Below are 18,077 nucleotides of genomic sequence, written 5' to 3' on the forward strand. Positions count from 1 at the left end.
TTAACCTTTTTGATGAATTATTTTGTACCGGTATAGTTAAATGAAATAAAAACCGCCCGCCAAAAACACATCTCTCATCGATTGCTTAACTTTGGGACACACTTTGATAAAAAAAAGGCCCTTCTCAATCGATTTTCAACCATTTAACCGATATTTCTTTAATATTTCAGCCTCTTAAGAGCTATTCGTGGTAGAAAAATTCATAATGTAGGCAATTCTTGTCCCTCATAGTCGAAACTTTCGCTCAAACATGGCGGCGGATGAGCAACCAAGAATTCTGTGAATTCTGCAGCCGGTTGAGCAGTGGTGGGGCAGCAAGTGGCGGAAAAAATCACGTTTTGCTTCCCCCTCCACATGCAACGCTTTTCTCGCTACTCAGCTGGGTGGAGGGGACACGCTCCTGATTGGTTGCTTTCCAAAATTAACTGTTTTAAAAGAAGGGATTAGCCCAACGGTTAACAAATCTTAAAATTCTCACGCGTGCGCATGCGCCTTGCTATAAAATGAAGAATTTATTCACTCTCTTTCTTCCAGTTAAGTCGACTTAAACACAATAATAATTCCAGAAAATGCACTATTTTATCGCTTTATTAACTTCATAAATGATTAATTTCCTATTATAGTTCATTTATCTTTAAAATCACTTAAATTTAAATAATATTTACAGATCAGTGGCTTAAAACTATTCCCTTAAAATGTGATGGCAAATAATTGAATATATAAATATGTACACTTGATATTTTTTGTTCTAATCTCACAGTAATCCTAGACACTAGATTTTCCTTCCTCGCAGAAAACACTTTTCAGGATTTTCCCGATGTTTTCTGCTGATAGTTTTGGGTTGAGCGAAACTCTCAGCTTTTCACTGGAGGAGAACTTGATCCACAGGTGTCCGCTGGACTTTCCGTATTCCTGCACGCCCATCAACTTGCGGAGAATGAAGCTCGAGGCCTTTTTTGTATCTCTCAGAGGCTGGAATGTCACATCAGTCTTCGCCTTTTCCTCCCAAAACTTGTCTGTAGACGCATAAAATTCAGTTAATTATTAAAATATTTAAATGACGGAGGAGATTATTTTACCCTGAAGGGTTTGTCCACTCAGCAAAATGGCGCACATTGTAGACATGCTGGCAAGGAAGCTGTAACTTCGGACAGCCAGGGACCAAATGAGCATGCTGCTTTCCAGGACGTACTGCCCAATCATACGAATCTCCTCGTCCTTGAAGCAGAAAAAAGGGGTTTGAACTGAATTTATTGATTTTCAACTGGTTAAATACAATATTTTTCTTCATAACAATCGAAAAACGCGGAATTAAACTAGGAAAACCCTTAAATTTAGCAACCACACAGTAAAAGATTTAAATTTTTGACTAGCACTCACGATTAAAATAAAAGTAAAGCGTTTTTACCACATGAAGGTCCATTTTGAGGACGTGCAGCTGGTAGTTGAGAAGGCTGAGGGCGCTGTCCCTGGGCAGGCAGTAGTTGAGCACTTTGAACACAACTTCCTCCGCACTTTTCAGTCTCTGCAAGGTGCACGAGCTCCCGATCAATTTCTTCATTTGCTTGCTCTAAATTCATCATTCAATATTAGAAATGAGTTTTTAAATTTAAAAAAACATCTTTGACGTAGTTTCTGAGCCCACCAATCGATTCCTGAGGGTCGAATTAGGTAAAAAATGATGTTTTTTCCGTTCTATAACGTGCGAACTTTTTTCCCGCCAAAACTTGATAAACGTATTTGCGAGAACTGCGCATGCGTGAGAGCTGGCTGGATGTGACAAAGAAGTCATTCGTACAGGCGGTCTCTCTGCAAGTGCTCAAACCAGCTCTCACGCATGCGCGCTTCTCACAAATACGTTCAAATTGTTTTGGCGGGAAAAGCGTTCGCACGTTATATAACTGAAAAAACATCCTTTATACCTAATTCGACCCTCAGGAATCGATTAGTGGACTCAGAAACTTCTTCAAAGACGGTCTTCTAATTTAAAAATAAAAAATATACCGATATGGATTTGCTCTGGTCCAATTTCGAAGCGAGCCAAAAGGCCGCTCCTCCAACCACCTGGAAATCCTTCTCGTCCACCTCCAAAGCCTGCAAGATTAGGTCGAAGGTTTGGATGGCAATGTGGGAAACCATATCGGGCAGCTTGTAGTAGCACTATTATCATTTATAAATTTAATACGAATTTAGCTTTTAATTTAATTCAACCTCGACTCCGAAGATCCAGTCGACGACAGTGGATCTGATTTTCTGCTCAGCCTTTGGAATGTGGGAAATCTTCACCACTCCTCTTCCAGCAAAGCTTTGCAAATGAAGATCAATGCTGTCCTGTGCATAAAATTATAAGTTCTAAGTGTTCGAAGCTACCAACAGATGGCGCCACCAATACTTTGGCTATAAATTAAATTTTAAGGTGATTTCGCTGGAATTTTAGACTCAAATCATGCTACCATGCATTTTTCACTTAATTTTCTTTCTTTTGGTGTGCTGAAAACCAAAATCGGTTAAGCCAATCGCCGTAGAATCGTGAAAAACTATTTTTTTGAAATATAAAATCTTCTACAACGATTATACGGGGATGGGATGGACTGATTTTGGTTTTCAGCACGTCAAAAGAAAGAAAATTAAGTGAAGAATGCACAGTGACAGGATTTAAGTCAGAAATCACAGCGGAAGTATCTTAAAAATAAATTTATTACGAAAGTATACGGTGGCGGCTTCAAAATATACCTTGAGGTAGGGCTCAGTATAGAGAATCATTTCTTCATATATTCTGAGGCAGTTTGCTCGGCCTTTCGACTCGACGCTGCCATTAAATGATTCATCCGATGCATCGACAAAGCAGTCGGAATCCTATTACGATATAAAAATGCAAAACCATTTAAAATATTCGGTACAATATTACATTGGAGCTTGGACTCGCTTCCAGTTCCTTGCTCTCACAATCAGCCTTTGCGGACGACGAGCCTGCTTTGTTGCTCACTGTCAGCTGCTCGAGCCAATTTTTCTCAGAGTTGCTCAAGCTTTTCAAAGGTCTGCGACCTAAATCCTGGCTGTTCTTCCTCACCTTTGCAGGAATTTCGTTCTCCTTCACGTTGACAGGATCAGATTATTGGCAATAAAATTTAAAAAAAAAATTAAAAACCTGCTCGAATCGAACGCTCGGCCTCCTGCTTTGAAGATTGTTTGGAGCATTTTCATCTGCTGGCGCAATGCAGGCATCGCTGCTCCCAACGCGCAATCTGAAGAATCGGCTGTTCCTTCTATCTGACTCCATTTTCTCTGACAGTTTCTTTAGATGAAATTAAATTTTGCATTTTTTACTAATTATAATAGCTTACCTGAAGACAATTAGGGCAGAAAGGAGAAATTCAGCCTAACCAAGGTGTTGTTTTGAGGCGATGGATTAAATCTTCATTCTTGACTGAGGCGCTTTACCGACTAACAATAAGCTTTACGGCCGTTGCACTCACTCCAAGAATTTATATTCCCTCTCTGCTTAATTCTTTACATTCGCTGAATATCATCGTAAACATTTGAGCGATTTACCAAAATTATTGCGTTGGGGATGCAAAGAAAAATGCGCCTAAAATGCGCGTAATGTATTGTATATTTATTATGGATTTCGTTTTCGGTCATTTATCTGAATTATAAAAATTTGTTGGATTTTTTAGAAATATTTAAGGCTTTAAATACAGTTATGGAACAAAAATCTCAAATTCGAAGCCGCTAACAGGTGGCGCAATAAATTTAATTTTAAATAACTTCCGCTTCGATTTCAGACTCAATCTTCTCACTCTGTGCATTTTTCACTTAATTTTCTTTCTTTTGACGTTCTGAAAACCAAAACCAGTGCTACCTTTCGCTTATAGAAACGTCGGAAAAGATTTTATATTTCAAAATATAGTTTTTCACGATTCTACGGCGATTGGCTGAACCAATTTTGATTTTCAGCACGTCAAAAGAAATCATTTTAAGCGAAGAATGCACGCAGTAGCAGGATTGAGTCTGATATCGCAGGGAAAACTACTTAAAATTTGATTTATTAAAAAGTTTTTAGCGGTTTTTATTTGTATTCATCATATTATTAATATATAATATTCATATACGAGTAGATCAGCCAGAGAGATGGCGAGATAAAAAGTATCTCGTCACAAAAAATTGTTCACGGCTGCGGAATCTCACAATATTTGTACATCGATGGAAACGTCATCACCCCTTCTGGAGGCACGCAAATTTCTTTCAATGTTCTCACATTCTTGGGTTGCATAGTTTTTTTGATTATGAATCGAATCATTTTCGATGAGTCGCAACTCAAAATGAGTGACTCTTGTGAGAATATTTCTCTTTTCGATCAATTTCGCGGTGCGCTGCAATTCTTCAACGGTGGTTGAAACTCTGATCAGCTTCACTATCTTTAAATGCCGCGACCGCAGAAACTCGGAAATGAAAATATAAGAGTCTCTGTGGGTACTGCAATAAAAAAAATATATAGAATTAGTAGAATAAAAAGCGAAAAGGTGTAAATAATACCAATTGGCAGTAAACTCCAATTCCAGCTCTTCAAGTGAATTGCAAGCGGGTAATTCTATGTCCGATGGCAATGCTGAACTGTCAATGTTGCGTAAAATTAGCCTCTTCAACCATGCAGAGTTGGTAAGCTTGAAAACCAAGGAGCAAATTGCAAGGGAGTCGACCAGTAAAGGCAGTTTAAAGCTAAGAATTAGGTTCTTCAGGAACACTCTGTAGGAACTTAGGAATTTTTCTATGTAGCTCAAGTCGTTCAAGTCGATCAAGGTCAGTCTCGTCAATCTCTGGAACTTCATCAGTCCGGAAATATCATATTTTTCGGCATCCCATATGATCTGTAAAAATGGAGAACAGGTTTTCTATTTTCAAGATTGCTGGTGCAGAATTAAAAGTTACATGCAGATCTTGGACGCGATGGAATTTTTTCAGCGCACCCTCAGGAACATTTCGGTCCAAGTAAAGCGTCAAGAATGTCAGTTCACTCCATTCTTCTTCGTACATTTCGGTATTCGTCTCTAGGCAAGTTGGCAACATGTTCAAAAAGTGCTTTTCATCAGGGTCGCCCAAAATTTTGAGATTGGTAAGGCAGCTGATGCACTCGAGCGTCAGCATTCGCCGAAAGTTAGTATTCAATCTTCCGTCGTTTGAAGCTGGAGAAAATTGGAAGATTTCCAAATTCCCAAAACACTGCTCGAAGGTTTCTGTGTCGTAGACTTCAAAATCTGGCTCAGGTTCTATTTTGAAATAGAGAATCTTCAGCAAGGGTATATAGATTTCCGCACAGATCGATTAGCTCTGATAAGGAAAGGGAGAAGCGTTGGACCTTGAGGATTATCAAATTGGTCATTCCAGAAATAGCATCGACCATTTCCTCGCTCATGTTGACGCAGTTCAAATTTCGCTCTGGCAACATTCCTTCCATTATTTCCAAAATTAATATGTTTGATGCACGACGTGTGATCGATGTAAACACCTGCGGGCATAATAATTATTTTTATTTGTCAAAAAATGGTTCATTCATATTATGCGCTTACATCGATAATTTGTGGGTCGTTTTCAGGAAACAAATCCATGATTTGGGCAAAGTTGATTTCCGTAATCTCGGAGGAAACTGCCTTTTCCAGAGCTTCTCTTCTATAGGAATCATCTTGATTTTCTCTATTCTTGAACAATTCCTTGACCAAATCGGCAAATACCGCATCGGGGGAAATTACAGCTGGAATTTAATTTTGGTTTTGAAATGTACAAAAATCCAACAAGAAATTTAGCATCCACACTGTGTCTTAAAGAGATAATACTTACGTGGCATGATGCAGCTTTGGAATCGATTATTTAGGTTGCGTAAATGAAAGACTTCTTCCCTCGGCAGGTGATAAGTTAATGAGAGAAAACCTTGCTTCTCGTTAAGGAGAGTAAAAAGGTAGGAGATGCGAATAAACAGACAGAGTCACCAAAAGTGGGGAAGGGGTGGGGGCGAACAACCAGCGAACAAGCGACGTTCACCCCCACCCCTTCCCCTCTTTTGGTGACTCTGGCTGTTTATTCGCATCTCCTACCTTTACTCTCCTTACTTCTCGTTCAGGGCGTACAGTAGAGGGGAGAGACAAATGAGGGAAATGCGTTAGTTCAGGAATTCAAGAATTTCCAGACATTTTTGTCAAACGCTACAATTTTTGCATTTTTCTGACAGTGAGCAATATAAATTCTTTTCACCTGCTCAAACCCAAATTCTCCGGATGCTTGCTGAGGATAGTAAAACTCGCGTAAAATATGTTGCTTATTTCTTCCAACACTTTCTGCATATCACAAAAAATGTGAACAATGTGGTTTTTGTTCTGAAAGTGTAAAATCTGTACAATTTTTCTTCTCGCCTAGTCAAAAGATGCGATTTGAAACTGATTTAAGGATATTTTTTTCGATAAAATAAACTTCAAGATTCTTTTCAAGGTAAAACTTGAATAAATAGTATTGAATTTTTATTTTTACGACTAAATATCTGCTAGAGCGTCAAATATTCTGACATCTACGAACTTCTCTTCTTCCTCAATATTGGACAGTAATTTATCTTTGATGGTCTGACAGCATCTGGCGCGTGCGATGACTTCATTTTCGATAATTTGCTCGTCGAAGAGTTCCAGCTCGAAATTTGTGACTTTTTTCAGGATTTTCCGCTCTGTGACCAAAATCATCGTTTCCCACAATTCATCCAGAGTGGTTGGGACTCTAATCAGCCTCACTTTCTCCAGATTCGGCAACGACAGGATTTTCGAGAGATGAACATACGCTTGAGTAAAGCTGTAAAATGTACGTCATTAGAGATTATGAGAGTGGGTCAGCAAAATTCACTCACGTCTTCTTGGGAGCAAACTCCAACTGCAGCTTTTTAAGCGATTCGCAAGAAAGTTGACCTATCTCGACAGGCGCCTGGCAGCCTGGCTGGCAAACACACTGCCCATTCACCGTCATCGGTGGCAGTTGGATGTCCAGTTTGCACATAACTAGCTCTTGAAGACTGTCAAGATTGTTGCAGCAAATCATGTTGAAAAGCCAGATGAAATTGATGGGACGCGATTGAAAATTGAGAATGAGGCGTGTCAGGCGAATTCCGTAGACCTCAAGGAAGCGCTGAATATAGTGAGAATAGTTTATGCCCAAGTTACTTATGATGAGCTCAGTTAAATTCTGGAATTCCAAAAGTCCTGTAAAATCTTGATTATTTTCCAGCCAGATCTGCAATCAAAAAATTTTAATTTGCAATTGAAGTAACAAACAAAATAAATTCAAACGTACTTGCAGTTTTTGGACGTCAGGGAATTTGTTGAGCGCGTTCTCAGGCACATTTTCTTCCAGGAAAAGCGTCAAGTGAGACAATTTACTGATCCATTCGTCTTCAGAATGTTCATTATTCTCCAAGCAAGTTGGCAACATGTCCAAAAAGCACTCATCATCAGGGTCTCCCAAAATTCTGAGATTGGGAAGGCAGCTGATGCACTCGAGCGTCAGCATTCGCCGAAATTTAGCATTCAATCTTCCGTCGTTTGAAACTGGAGAAAATTGGAAGATTTCCAAATTCCTCAAACTCTGCTCGAAGGTTTCTGTGTCGTAGACTTCAAACTCTGGCTCAGGTTCTATTTTGAAATAGAGAATCTTCAGCAAGGGTAGATTTCCGCACAGATCGATTAGTTCGGATAAGGGAAGGGAGAAGCGTTGGACCTTGAGGATTATCAACCGGCTCATCCTGCCAATTGCCCTGACCATTTCCGCGTCCATGCTCATGCAGTTCAAAATTCGCTCGGCCAGCAATCCTTCCGTGATTTTCAAAATTAATATTTTTGATGCACGACGTGTGATCGACTCAAACACCTGCGGGCATAATAGCTATTTTTTAATAAAATAGTTGATAATTTTAGATACTTACTTCTACTATTTGAGGGTGGTTTTCAGGAAATAAATCCATGACTGAGGCAAAGTCTATTTCCGTAATCTCGGGAGAAACTGCCTTTTTCAGAGCATCTTTTATATAGGAATCATCTTGATGATCTGCATTGTTGAACAATTCCTTGACCAAATCGGCAAAGAGCAAATTGGGAAAAGTTTCAGCTGTAAATCGAATATTATCGCCTCTAAATCTGATGTGAAAAATATTTTAAGCGTATCAAATAGACACAAAAAACAGTTACCGCGACCAAGATGTTTTTATTCAAAGTTTGTGGTTTAAAGAACTACTTACGCTGCATGCTTCCAACTTCTGGATATTGAACTGAGCTCTCAATAAAAAATATAGCTCTGATCTCCACGCTCGGCTCAGCTAACTGACAGTACGCTTTACGATTTAAGGTGCAGTAGCTATAGGAGAGACAAATAAGTGGAATTCGTACTGTTCAGGAATTCCAAAATTTCTTGGCATTCCCGTCAAACGGAACATATCTTTGCACTTTTCTGAGCAACAAAAATAATTCGAATTCCTTATATTTTCACCTGCTCAAAATCAAATTCTCAGGGTGCCTGCTGAGGATATATTAAATCTCGCGCAGTGTTACATATTATATTTATTTCCTTTAAATTATAAGCAAGATGAGGTGAAAACTATCAACAAATTTCCTGCATTTAATAAAGAATGTGAAGAATTGTGGTTTTTAAACAGATAAAAGAATAAAAATCAAGAATTTTTCAAATGGATTGTAAAACGTTGACTTCAAGACGAAAAGTTTTTCTAATAAATAAAAAAAACTGCAGGATTTTTTCAAACTATTCGCTTCATTCAATTTTATTGAGAATTTCTCAAACATTTTATGACTGAGGGTCTTACAATGGTGATCAATTGTTTGACTTTTACGAACTCCTTCTTGCCAGAAATCAATTCGTTTTCGATAGTCTCGCAGCATTTGGTGCGTGAGATGAGTTCGCCCTCAGTAACTTGCTTGTTGAAAAGTTCCAGCTGGAAGTGAGTGACTTTTTTCAGGATCTTCCGCTTTATGACCGAAACCATCGTTTCCCATAATTCATCAAGAGTGGTAGGAACTCTAATGAGCTTCACTTTCTCCAGATTCGGCACCGACAGGATTTTGGAGAGATGAACATACGTTGGATTAGAGCTGTGAAATATTCATTAATGTATTTAGCAGTGAGTCAACAAATTTACTCACGACTGCTCGATAGCGAACTCCAAATCCAGCTTTTTGAGCGATTTGCAAGAGACTTTACCAAAATGTTTATGCGCCACGCAGTCCAGATTGCAAACAACGCTCTTTCCTTTTACCGTCATGACCGTGAAGGGTTGGACGTCTAATTTCGCCATACGTAGCTGATCAAGATTGCGATAAGAGCTGCAGCAGATCATGTTAAAAAGCATATTGAAATCGATCGGGTGCGATGTAAATCGGATAATCAGGCTTTGCAGGCGCTTTCCGTAGACATCAAGGAATTGCTTCAAATAGAGAGAATACTCAGTGCCCAAGTTAATCATGACAAGATGCTTTAGATTCTTAAATTCCAATAGTCCAGGTATCTGATATTCTCCAGACGGTTGATTTGTTTCGTCCCACTCGACCTGCAATAAAACAAAAACGTTTCAATTGAAGTATAACAGCATTAATCAATATTAACGCACTTGCAAATGTTCGACGTAAGGGAATTTTGAGAACGTATTCTCTGGGATATTTTTGTCCACGTGGATCGCAAATAGTTTCAGTTTACTCTGTTTGCATGCAGCCAAGGATTGATAGTCCAAGAGAGTAGGCAACATGTCCACAAAACAGAAGTCTCCCAAAAAACTTAGATTGGGCAGGTAGCGGATGCACTTGAGCTCTAATGACTTCCGGAAATCAACTTTCAATCCTTCTTCGTTCGAAACTGGAAAAAACATGAAGGTATTCAAACTGCCAAAAATCTTCTGAAAGATTTCTGGGTCGCCGATTGTGAAATTGGGCTCAGCTTCGATATTGAAGAAGAGTTTCTTCAGCGAGGGTAGCTTTCCACACAGTTCCATGAGAGAGGAGAAGGAAATCGAGAAGTAGTGCTCAACCTTGAGGACCTCCAACTTGGTCATTTCAGCAATAGCACTGACCATTTCCTCGCTCATCCTCCTCGAAGTAATATTTGAAGATCCATCCATGACGATTTGGAAGTCGGACATGTTTGTTGCTTTCGATGCAACTGACAGCAGCAACTACGGTCAAACAAAACGTTAAAAAATGAACCCAGAAATGTAAAAATTATGCTCACATTTGTTTTAAGCTCGTTATAATCTCCAGGAAATAAATCCATGACTTTGGCGAAGTTAATTTTGGTTAACTTTGGAAACCGTTTTTCCAGAATCTTAATTTTTTGTTTGTTTGTTTTTTTCATTTTACCATCTAACAAATTCTTCAGTTTATTCTCAAACTCCTCATCGGGTGAAAGAGCAGCTGCAAATTAAATAGATAAATGTTTTAAATAAGAAATAAAATTCTTCAACAGAGTCAAATATGGAATTTCTGTAAATTCTTACGCTGCCCGTTCAATCCATTTTCTGGATTAGTTGAGGACGAACCATTTTGTTCCATTTCAATCCACAGCTTTAGGTAATTTGCTGAAAATTACAATGCAAGTGTAGAATTTATGGAATTCACAAGAAAAATTAGTGTGGTATTTGAGAAATGCGAAGAAAGAAAGAATGCAACTAAATTCCAGCATTTTCCTATTACTTGACTATATAGATTAATTTTCACGATAAACTTGAATTTGTATAAATTATCTTTTGTATATAGATCGTAGTTTTGCAAATATTAATAAAAACCCAGGTAAGCTTACGTGCTGGGGAAATTGTGAGGTTGTGCGCACGGAGGACCTTTCTTCTCTCGAGGGTGATGAGATAAGAATTGGAGTGGATCGCGAAAGCCTTGCTTGGCCTTAAATGCAGGGGAGGGGAGAAAGTTCCCCTCCACATCAATCTCAGGTAGTGAGGGGGAAATGACAAGCCCTGGAATTCTAGAAATTTTCTTCTCGTATAGCAATTCCAACTTTTACTCCTGCTTAAAATCGAACCGCATATCTATAGAGAAAGAACGCCAGGAATTATGAACGTGCTGCAATTCAGAAAATCTGACGGCGCAAAATGCATTATTTAGCAGGATATAAAATTTCAACGATTTACCTGTTCATCACGTTCGAACTGCAATATTATAATGATAGAGTAAAATTCAAGATTAAATTTGGCAAATTTTAATAAATTTCCTCTCAAAGTGAATGTTTTGTTGTATTTTATTTACTCTTCATTTTAATACAAAAACTTTTATAAGTTGTTGTTTACTGCAGCACGTGATTAATAATTGATACTGATAAATATCTTTTTAAGGATTTTAAGGCCTCCGAAATCGACCCGGGGTTTTTCGTCAACCCCGCCATGGTCAACCAAAATTGGAAGGGAGCCATGTTTATTAACAGACATATGTTCACGAGACACGCTTGTCACGGTTTTCACTATTTGATCTGTAATAAATTGACCTATCACTCCTGCGCGAGTGAGGACTGCGAGTGCAAATTCTGTGACATTAAACAAATTAACTTTTACTATTTTTTTGAATGTGTTAAGAACAATCTGACGTTGTGCCAAGCCGCCAAAGCAAAAACGAGCATTGATATGTGATTTAATTACTCTGTATTTTATGTCTGTTGTACACCTTTTGGTGTTTAATAAATATTTCATTCATAAATATCTTTTTTTCAAAACAATTTCTCAAATATTCTCACATATTAAATCCTGAAAAAATAAAAAATATGGCAATTTGATAGCGATTTTGAGTTCATTACGTTGTAAAAAAAATATTTCAAACAATTTTACCTATTTAAGCCAAGTTTCTCTTTAAATACCCTCGAATTTCAGGTTTCAAATTTATAATATTGCAGTTTGAACACGATGATCAAGTAAATAGTTGAGATTTTCGTGAGAAATGCAAGCCTTATTTCTGCATTCGTGGCTGTCAGATTTTCTCAATTTAATAATTCCTGGCATTCCAGTCTATATAGACATGCATTTCGTTGTTAGAAAAGAGAAGAAGGTCGGAATTGCTAAAAGGAAACAAATTTCTGGTATTCCAAGCTTGCCAGCACATTCTTCCTTTTCTCTCCTCCCCTGCACCCAGAGGGTATTCCACTCCAATTCTTATCCGTAAATTCCGTTAACCCGTTGAATTATTACAAAATTAAAACCACGTGGCATCAAAATAGTCGGCGGTGTTGAGAAATCGCCAAATTTGGAAAAGTTTCAGTTTTAAATCGAATATTTTCTCTTCTAAACTTGACTTTCAAACGAGAGCTTCACAGATACGCAACAAATAATTCTTAATTTCTTTATATCTACCTGCTCAAGTTCAAATTCTCAGGGTAACTGCTGAGGATATAATAAATCTCGCGTAAAGCTGCACATATTTATTCTTTCTTTCGTTATTCTTTTAAATTAAAAGCGTAAAATGAGTCGAGAGGGGTGAGAAATTTCAACATATTTCCTGCATTTCACAAAAAAATGTAAAAATTGTTGTTTTTAATCAGAAAAATAATTATTCAAAAAAGTAATAAAGTGTTGACTTTTTAAGACGCAAGGTTTTTCTGATAAATAAAAAACTGCAGGATATTTTTCAAACTATTCACTTCATTCGATTTTATTGAGAAATTCTAAAACATTTTATGACTGAGGTTCTTCAGAGGTGGTCAATTGTTTGACTTGTACGAACAACTCCTTCTTGCCAGAAAGCAATAATTCGTTTTCGATAGTCTTGCAGCATTTGGTGCGTGCGATGAGTTCGCCCTCAATAATTTGCTCGTTGGAAAGTTCCAGCTCAAAACGAGTAACTTTTTTCAGGATCTTCCGCTTTATGACCGAAACCATCGTTTTCCATAATTCATTAAGAGTGGTAGGAACTCTAATGAGCTTCACTTTCTCCAGATTCGGCGCACCGACAGGATTTTGGAGAGATGGACATACGTTTGATTAGAGCTGTGTAATATTCATTAATGTATTTAGCAGTGAGTCAACAAATTTACTCACGACTGCACGGAATTGAACTCCAAATCCAGCTGTTTAAGCGATTCGCAAGAGACTTTACCAAAATGTTGATGCGCCACGCAGTCCAGATTGCAAACAAGGCTCTTTTCATGTAGCGTGAAGGGTCGGACGTCTAATTTCCCCATAAAAAGCTGATCAAGATTGCGATAAGAGCTGCAGCAGATCATGTTAAAAAGCAAAATGAAATCGATCGGATGCGATGTAAATCGGATAATCAGGCTTTGCAGGCGCTTTCCGTAGACATCAAGGAATTGCTTCAAATAGACAGAATACCCAGTGCCCAAGTTAAACATGACAATATGATTTAGATTCTGAAATTCCAAAAGTCCAGGTATCTGATATCCTTCAGACGGTTGATTATGTTTGTCCCACTCGACCTGCAATAAAACAAAAACGTTTCAATTGAAGAAACAGCATTAATCAATATTAACGCACTTGCAAATGTTCGACGAAAGGGAATTTTGAGAACGTGTTCTCTGGGATATTTTTGTCCACGTGGATCGCAAATTGTTTCAGTTTACTCTCTTTGCATGCAGCCAAGGATTGATAGTCCAAGAGAGTAGGCAACATGTCCACAAAATACCCGCCTCCCAAAAGACTTAGATTGGGCAGGTAGCGGACGCACTTGAGCGTTAATGACTTCCGGAATTCTTCATCCCATCCACCTTCGTTCGAAACTGGAGTAAACAGGAAGGAATTCAAACTCCCAAAACTCTTCTGAAAGATTTCTGGGTCGCCGATTGTGAAATTGGGCTCAGCTTCAATATTGAAGTAGAGTTTCTTCAGCGAGGGTAGCTTTCCACTCAGTTCCATGAGAGAGGAGAAGGAAATCGAGAAGTAGTGTCGGACCTTGAGGACCTCCAACTTGGTCATTTCAGCAATAGCACTGACCAATTCCTCGCTCATTCTCCTCAAAGTAATATTTGCAGATCCCTCCATGATTTGGAAGTCGGACATGTTTGTTGCTTTCGATGCAACTGACAGCAGCAACTACGGTCAAACAAAACGTTAAAAAATGAACCCAGAAATGTAAAAATTATGCTCACATTTGTTTTAACCATGTGATAATCTCCAGGAAATAAATCCATGACTTTGGCGAAGTTAATTTTGGTTAACTTTGGAAACCATTTTTCCAGAATTTTAATTTTTTGTTCATTTGTTTTTTTCATTGTACCATCTAACAAATTCTTCAGTATATTCTCAAACTCCTCATCGGGTGAAAGAGCAGCTGCAAATTAAAAAGCTTATTATTACAAATGCAGATACAATTCAAATAAAAATTTTAATTTCTGTAAATTCTTTTACGCTGCCAGTTCAATCCACTTTCTGGATTAGTTGAGGACGAGTCACTTTGTTCCATTTTTATCCACAGCTTTAGGCAGTTTGCTGAAAATTACAATGCAAGTGTAGAATTTAAAGAATTCCTTAGAAAAATAGTGTGGCATTTGAGAAATTATGCGAAGAAAGAAAGAATGCAACGAAAAGATTCCAGCATTTTCCTATTAATTTAATACACATTAATTAATTTTAATGACAAACGTGAATTATTGACGCATAAATAATCTTTTATTGTAATGAGAAGCATTTGCAAATACAATTAAAAAACCAGGTTAACTTACATGCTGGAGAAACTCGATTGCTACGACAACGCACAAACAACACTTCTTCTTCTCTCGGAGGTGGTGAGATAAGAATTGACGCGGAGAACCTTTGCTTAGCTTTAGATGCAGCAGAGGAGAGAAAATTCCCCTCCACAACAATCAGGTATCAAGCCTGGACTACCAGAAATTACCTTCATGCATAAAAACGAACCGCATTTCTATAGACGGAATGACAGGAATTATAAAATTCAGAAAATCTGACAGAGCGAAATGCAGCAATCCATATAATTTCAACTATTTTCCTAATTATATTGACGTTATTTCCAGCTGAAAGATATTATAAGTTTATTAGCTGAAATATCTCTTTGCAGATCGTAGTTAAAGTATCCTAAAAGAGAAACTTAGCTAAAATAGGTAAAATTGTCTGTTTTGAACCGAAATCTTCAAAACAATTTATTTTTTAATAATTATACTTTGTTTTTGGTTGCTCAAGATTGTTGGTTTTATTTTTTTATAGTAAAATTGACAAAAGTTAAGCGTGTGTTTTTGATAATTGCAACGAATCGCGTCTAAAATTTTTCTTTATCTATGAGAATGGCATCAAATATTTTCCTTATCTGCTATAATGACGCTAAGTGTGATTCACTTTTTAAGAATGAGATAATAATATGGTATCGCAGAGGAGGGCTAGATTGAAATGAAACAAATGGTTTCTTTGTTTTCGTTTTTGTAGTAGTTTAAAGAGACGAGAAGAAGATTACAGGAGAAAGCACTTTTTACTCTTCTTCTCCTTCTTCTGCAAGGCTGCCCGTGCAGCCGTTTCAAACACCTGGGGCACACCCTCGTTGCTCTTGGCCGAGCACTCGAGGTAGTCGAACGCGTTGATTTTCTCGGCCATGACGCGGCCCTCTTCGGTCTTGACGGCCTCCTGCTTCCTCTTGGCCAACTCCTTGATGGTGTCAGGGTCGTTGCGCAGGTCCTTTTTGTTGCCTACTAGGACGATGGGCACGTTGGGGCAGAAGTGCTTCACCTCGGGGGTCCACTTCTCGGAGATGTTCGCCAACGAGTCCGGCGAGTCGATCGAGAAGCACACGAGGATGACGTCCGTGTCTGCATACGAGAGCGGCCTTAGTCTGTCGTAATCATCCTGCCCGGCCGTGTCCAACAAGTCCAGCTCCACCTGTTTGCCGTCCACCTCGATGTCGGCCACGTAATTCCCGAAAATGGTGGGCGACACCTCGGGAAACTGGCCCTTTTGTTGCCGACGACCAGCAGGCACGTCTTTCCGCAGGCACCGTCGCCGACTATGACCAGCTTCTTGCGGACTGCCGCCATGTTTGGTCTTTAGCTGGACCAATACACATGCATACGTCTCACCTTGTGCACCCCTGCAAAAAGGACGCGACCGATCCGATGGGTGGATTTACTAGAGTGGAAACATATCAAATAATAATGTGGCTCTCCCGCGTCTCTTATCAGCTATAGCATGAGTAAGTGAATGAAAATGTTTCTTTGATAAAAAGGATAAATAACAGAGATAACGAAAGCGTTGGTCTAAACTCATACAACACACAGGTATAGGATTATTCCGATTAATTAAAAGCTTCGGAATCTATTTCAAAGTTCATTGAATTTTATTGAGAAACTCCAAAACATTTTATGGCTGAGGTTCATGCTGGAGCGTCAATTGTTTGACTTGTACGAACACCTCCTCACCCTCCTTACAGGAAAGCAATTCTTTTTCGATAGTCTCACAGCATTTGGTGCGTGCGAAAAGTTCGCCCTCAACCATTTGCCCGTTGGAGAGTTCCAGCAAGAAATGAGTGACTTTTTTCAGGATAGAACGCCTGGTGACCAAAAGCATCGTTTCCCATAATTCATTAAATGTGGTAGGAACTCCAAACAGCCTCACTTTATTCAGGTTTGGCACCGACAAGATTACGGAGAGATGAACATACGTTAAATTAGAGCTGTGTATATACAATATTAGTTTATTAATATGCAGTGAGAGTCAACAAAATTTATACTCACAACTGTTCGGAAACGAAATGCAACTCCAGATGTTTAAGCGACTCGCAAGAGATTTGATCAATCTGTGGATGCACCACGCTTGGATGGACGTCTAAGTTGGTCATAGTTAGCAATTCAAGATTACGACAAGAGCTGCAGCAGAACATGTTAAAAAGCAAGACGAAATTGATCGGATGATATCTAAATTCGAGAATCAGGATTTTCATGCATTCTCCGTAGACCAGAAGGAATCGCTTCAAATAGACATGATAATTAATGTCCAAGTCACTCATGACCAGTTGAGTCAAATGCTGGAATTCCAAAAGTCCGGGCAATTGATATGCTCTTAAAGATGGGTCTTCAACAAACTTGATCTGCAAAGAAATAATAATTACTTTTCATTGAAGTAACAGCCCAAATAAACTGTAAAACGTACACGCAAATGTATGACGTGAGGGAATTTTGTGAGCGCTTTCTTTCGGATATATCTGTGCACGAGGATCTCAATTCGTGTCAGTTTACTCTCTTTGGAGTTAACCAAGGATTGATAGTTCAGGCAAGTCTGCAACATGTCCACAAAATAATCGGGGTCTCCCAAAAGAGTTAGATTGGGCAGGTAGCGGATGCACTTGAGCGTTAATGACTTGCGGAATTCTTCATCCCATCCACCTTCGTTCGAAACTGGAGAAAACTGGAAGATTTCCAAATGCCCAAAACTCTTCTGAAAGACATCTAGGTCGTCGATTGCAAAATTGGGCTCAGCTTCGATTTTGAAGTAGAGAGTCTTGAGCGAGGGTAGCTTTCCACACAGTTCCATGAGAGAGCAGAAGGAAATGGAGTAGTGGCGAACCTTGAGGATTTCCAATTGGCTCATTTTAGCAATAGCACTGAGCACTTCCTCGCTCATGCTCCTCGAAGTAATATTTGCAGATCCATCCATGAATTGGAAGTCGGACATGTTTGTTGCATTAGATGCAATCGTTATCAGCATCTACAGTCAGATAAAACATCAAAAATGAACCCAGAAAAATGTCAAAATTTGGCTCACATTTGTTAACATCAAGTGATCATCTTCAGGAATTAAATTCATGATTTTGGCAACGTCAATTTTGGTTAACTTTGCACATCTTTCATCCAGAATTTGTTGTTTAATTTCAATTGTTATATGCTGCCTACTTTCTATGATATATTTTACTAAATTGTAACATTCCTCATCGGGTGTAAGGTCAGCTGCAAATTCAATAGCTTATTTTGTTACAAATATTAAAAGAAAAATCTGAAACATACAGTACAGAAAATAGGAATTTCTTTAAATACTTACGCTGCAAGATCAATCCATTTTCTGGATTAGTTGAGGACGAGTCATTTTGTTCCATTTTTATCAACAGCTT

The 18,077-nt window shown here is 38.5% G+C and overlaps 1 protein-coding gene and 1 pseudogene across 1 annotated transcript; both read right to left on the reverse strand.

Annotated features, from left to right (window-relative positions):
* Window positions 1-646: 646 nt before the first annotated feature.
* LOC135946405 (uncharacterized) lies at window positions 647-2,763 on the reverse strand. The gene is made up of 6 exons (XM_065494615.1): window positions 2,734-2,763; window positions 2,212-2,331; window positions 2,005-2,160; window positions 1,409-1,570; window positions 1,080-1,218; window positions 647-1,016 (listed from the first exon to the last, which is right to left on the reverse strand). The coding sequence occupies exons 1-6, from the start codon at window positions 2,761-2,763 to the stop codon at window positions 766-768; spliced, it is 858 nt and encodes a 285-aa protein (XP_065350687.1). The 3' UTR covers window positions 647-765.
* Window positions 2,764-15,369: 12,606 nt separating this feature from the next.
* LOC135945761 (ras-like GTP-binding protein Rho1) lies at window positions 15,370-16,108 on the reverse strand (annotated as a pseudogene).
* Between the last annotated feature and the right edge of the window lie 1,969 nt (window positions 16,109-18,077).

Source organism: Cloeon dipterum, chromosome X (assembly GCF_949628265.1).
Source record: "Cloeon dipterum chromosome X, ieCloDipt1.1, whole genome shotgun sequence".
Taxonomy (NCBI): Eukaryota; Metazoa; Arthropoda; class Insecta; order Ephemeroptera; family Baetidae; genus Cloeon; species Cloeon dipterum.

Excerpts from the sequence above, each read along its gene's own strand:
- LOC135946405 (XM_065494615.1), bottom strand. The coding sequence starts at position 2,763 with ATGATTCTCTATACTGAGCCCTACCTCAAG. Across the intron at positions 1,571-2,004 it reads ACCAGAGCAAATCCATATCG|AGCAAGCAAATGAAGAAATT; the intron begins GTATATTTTTTA and ends TGATGAATTTAG. Across the intron at positions 1,219-1,408 it reads TCAAAATGGACCTTCATGTG|GACGAGGAGATTCGTATGAT; the intron begins GTAAAAACGCTT and ends TTCTGCTTCAAG.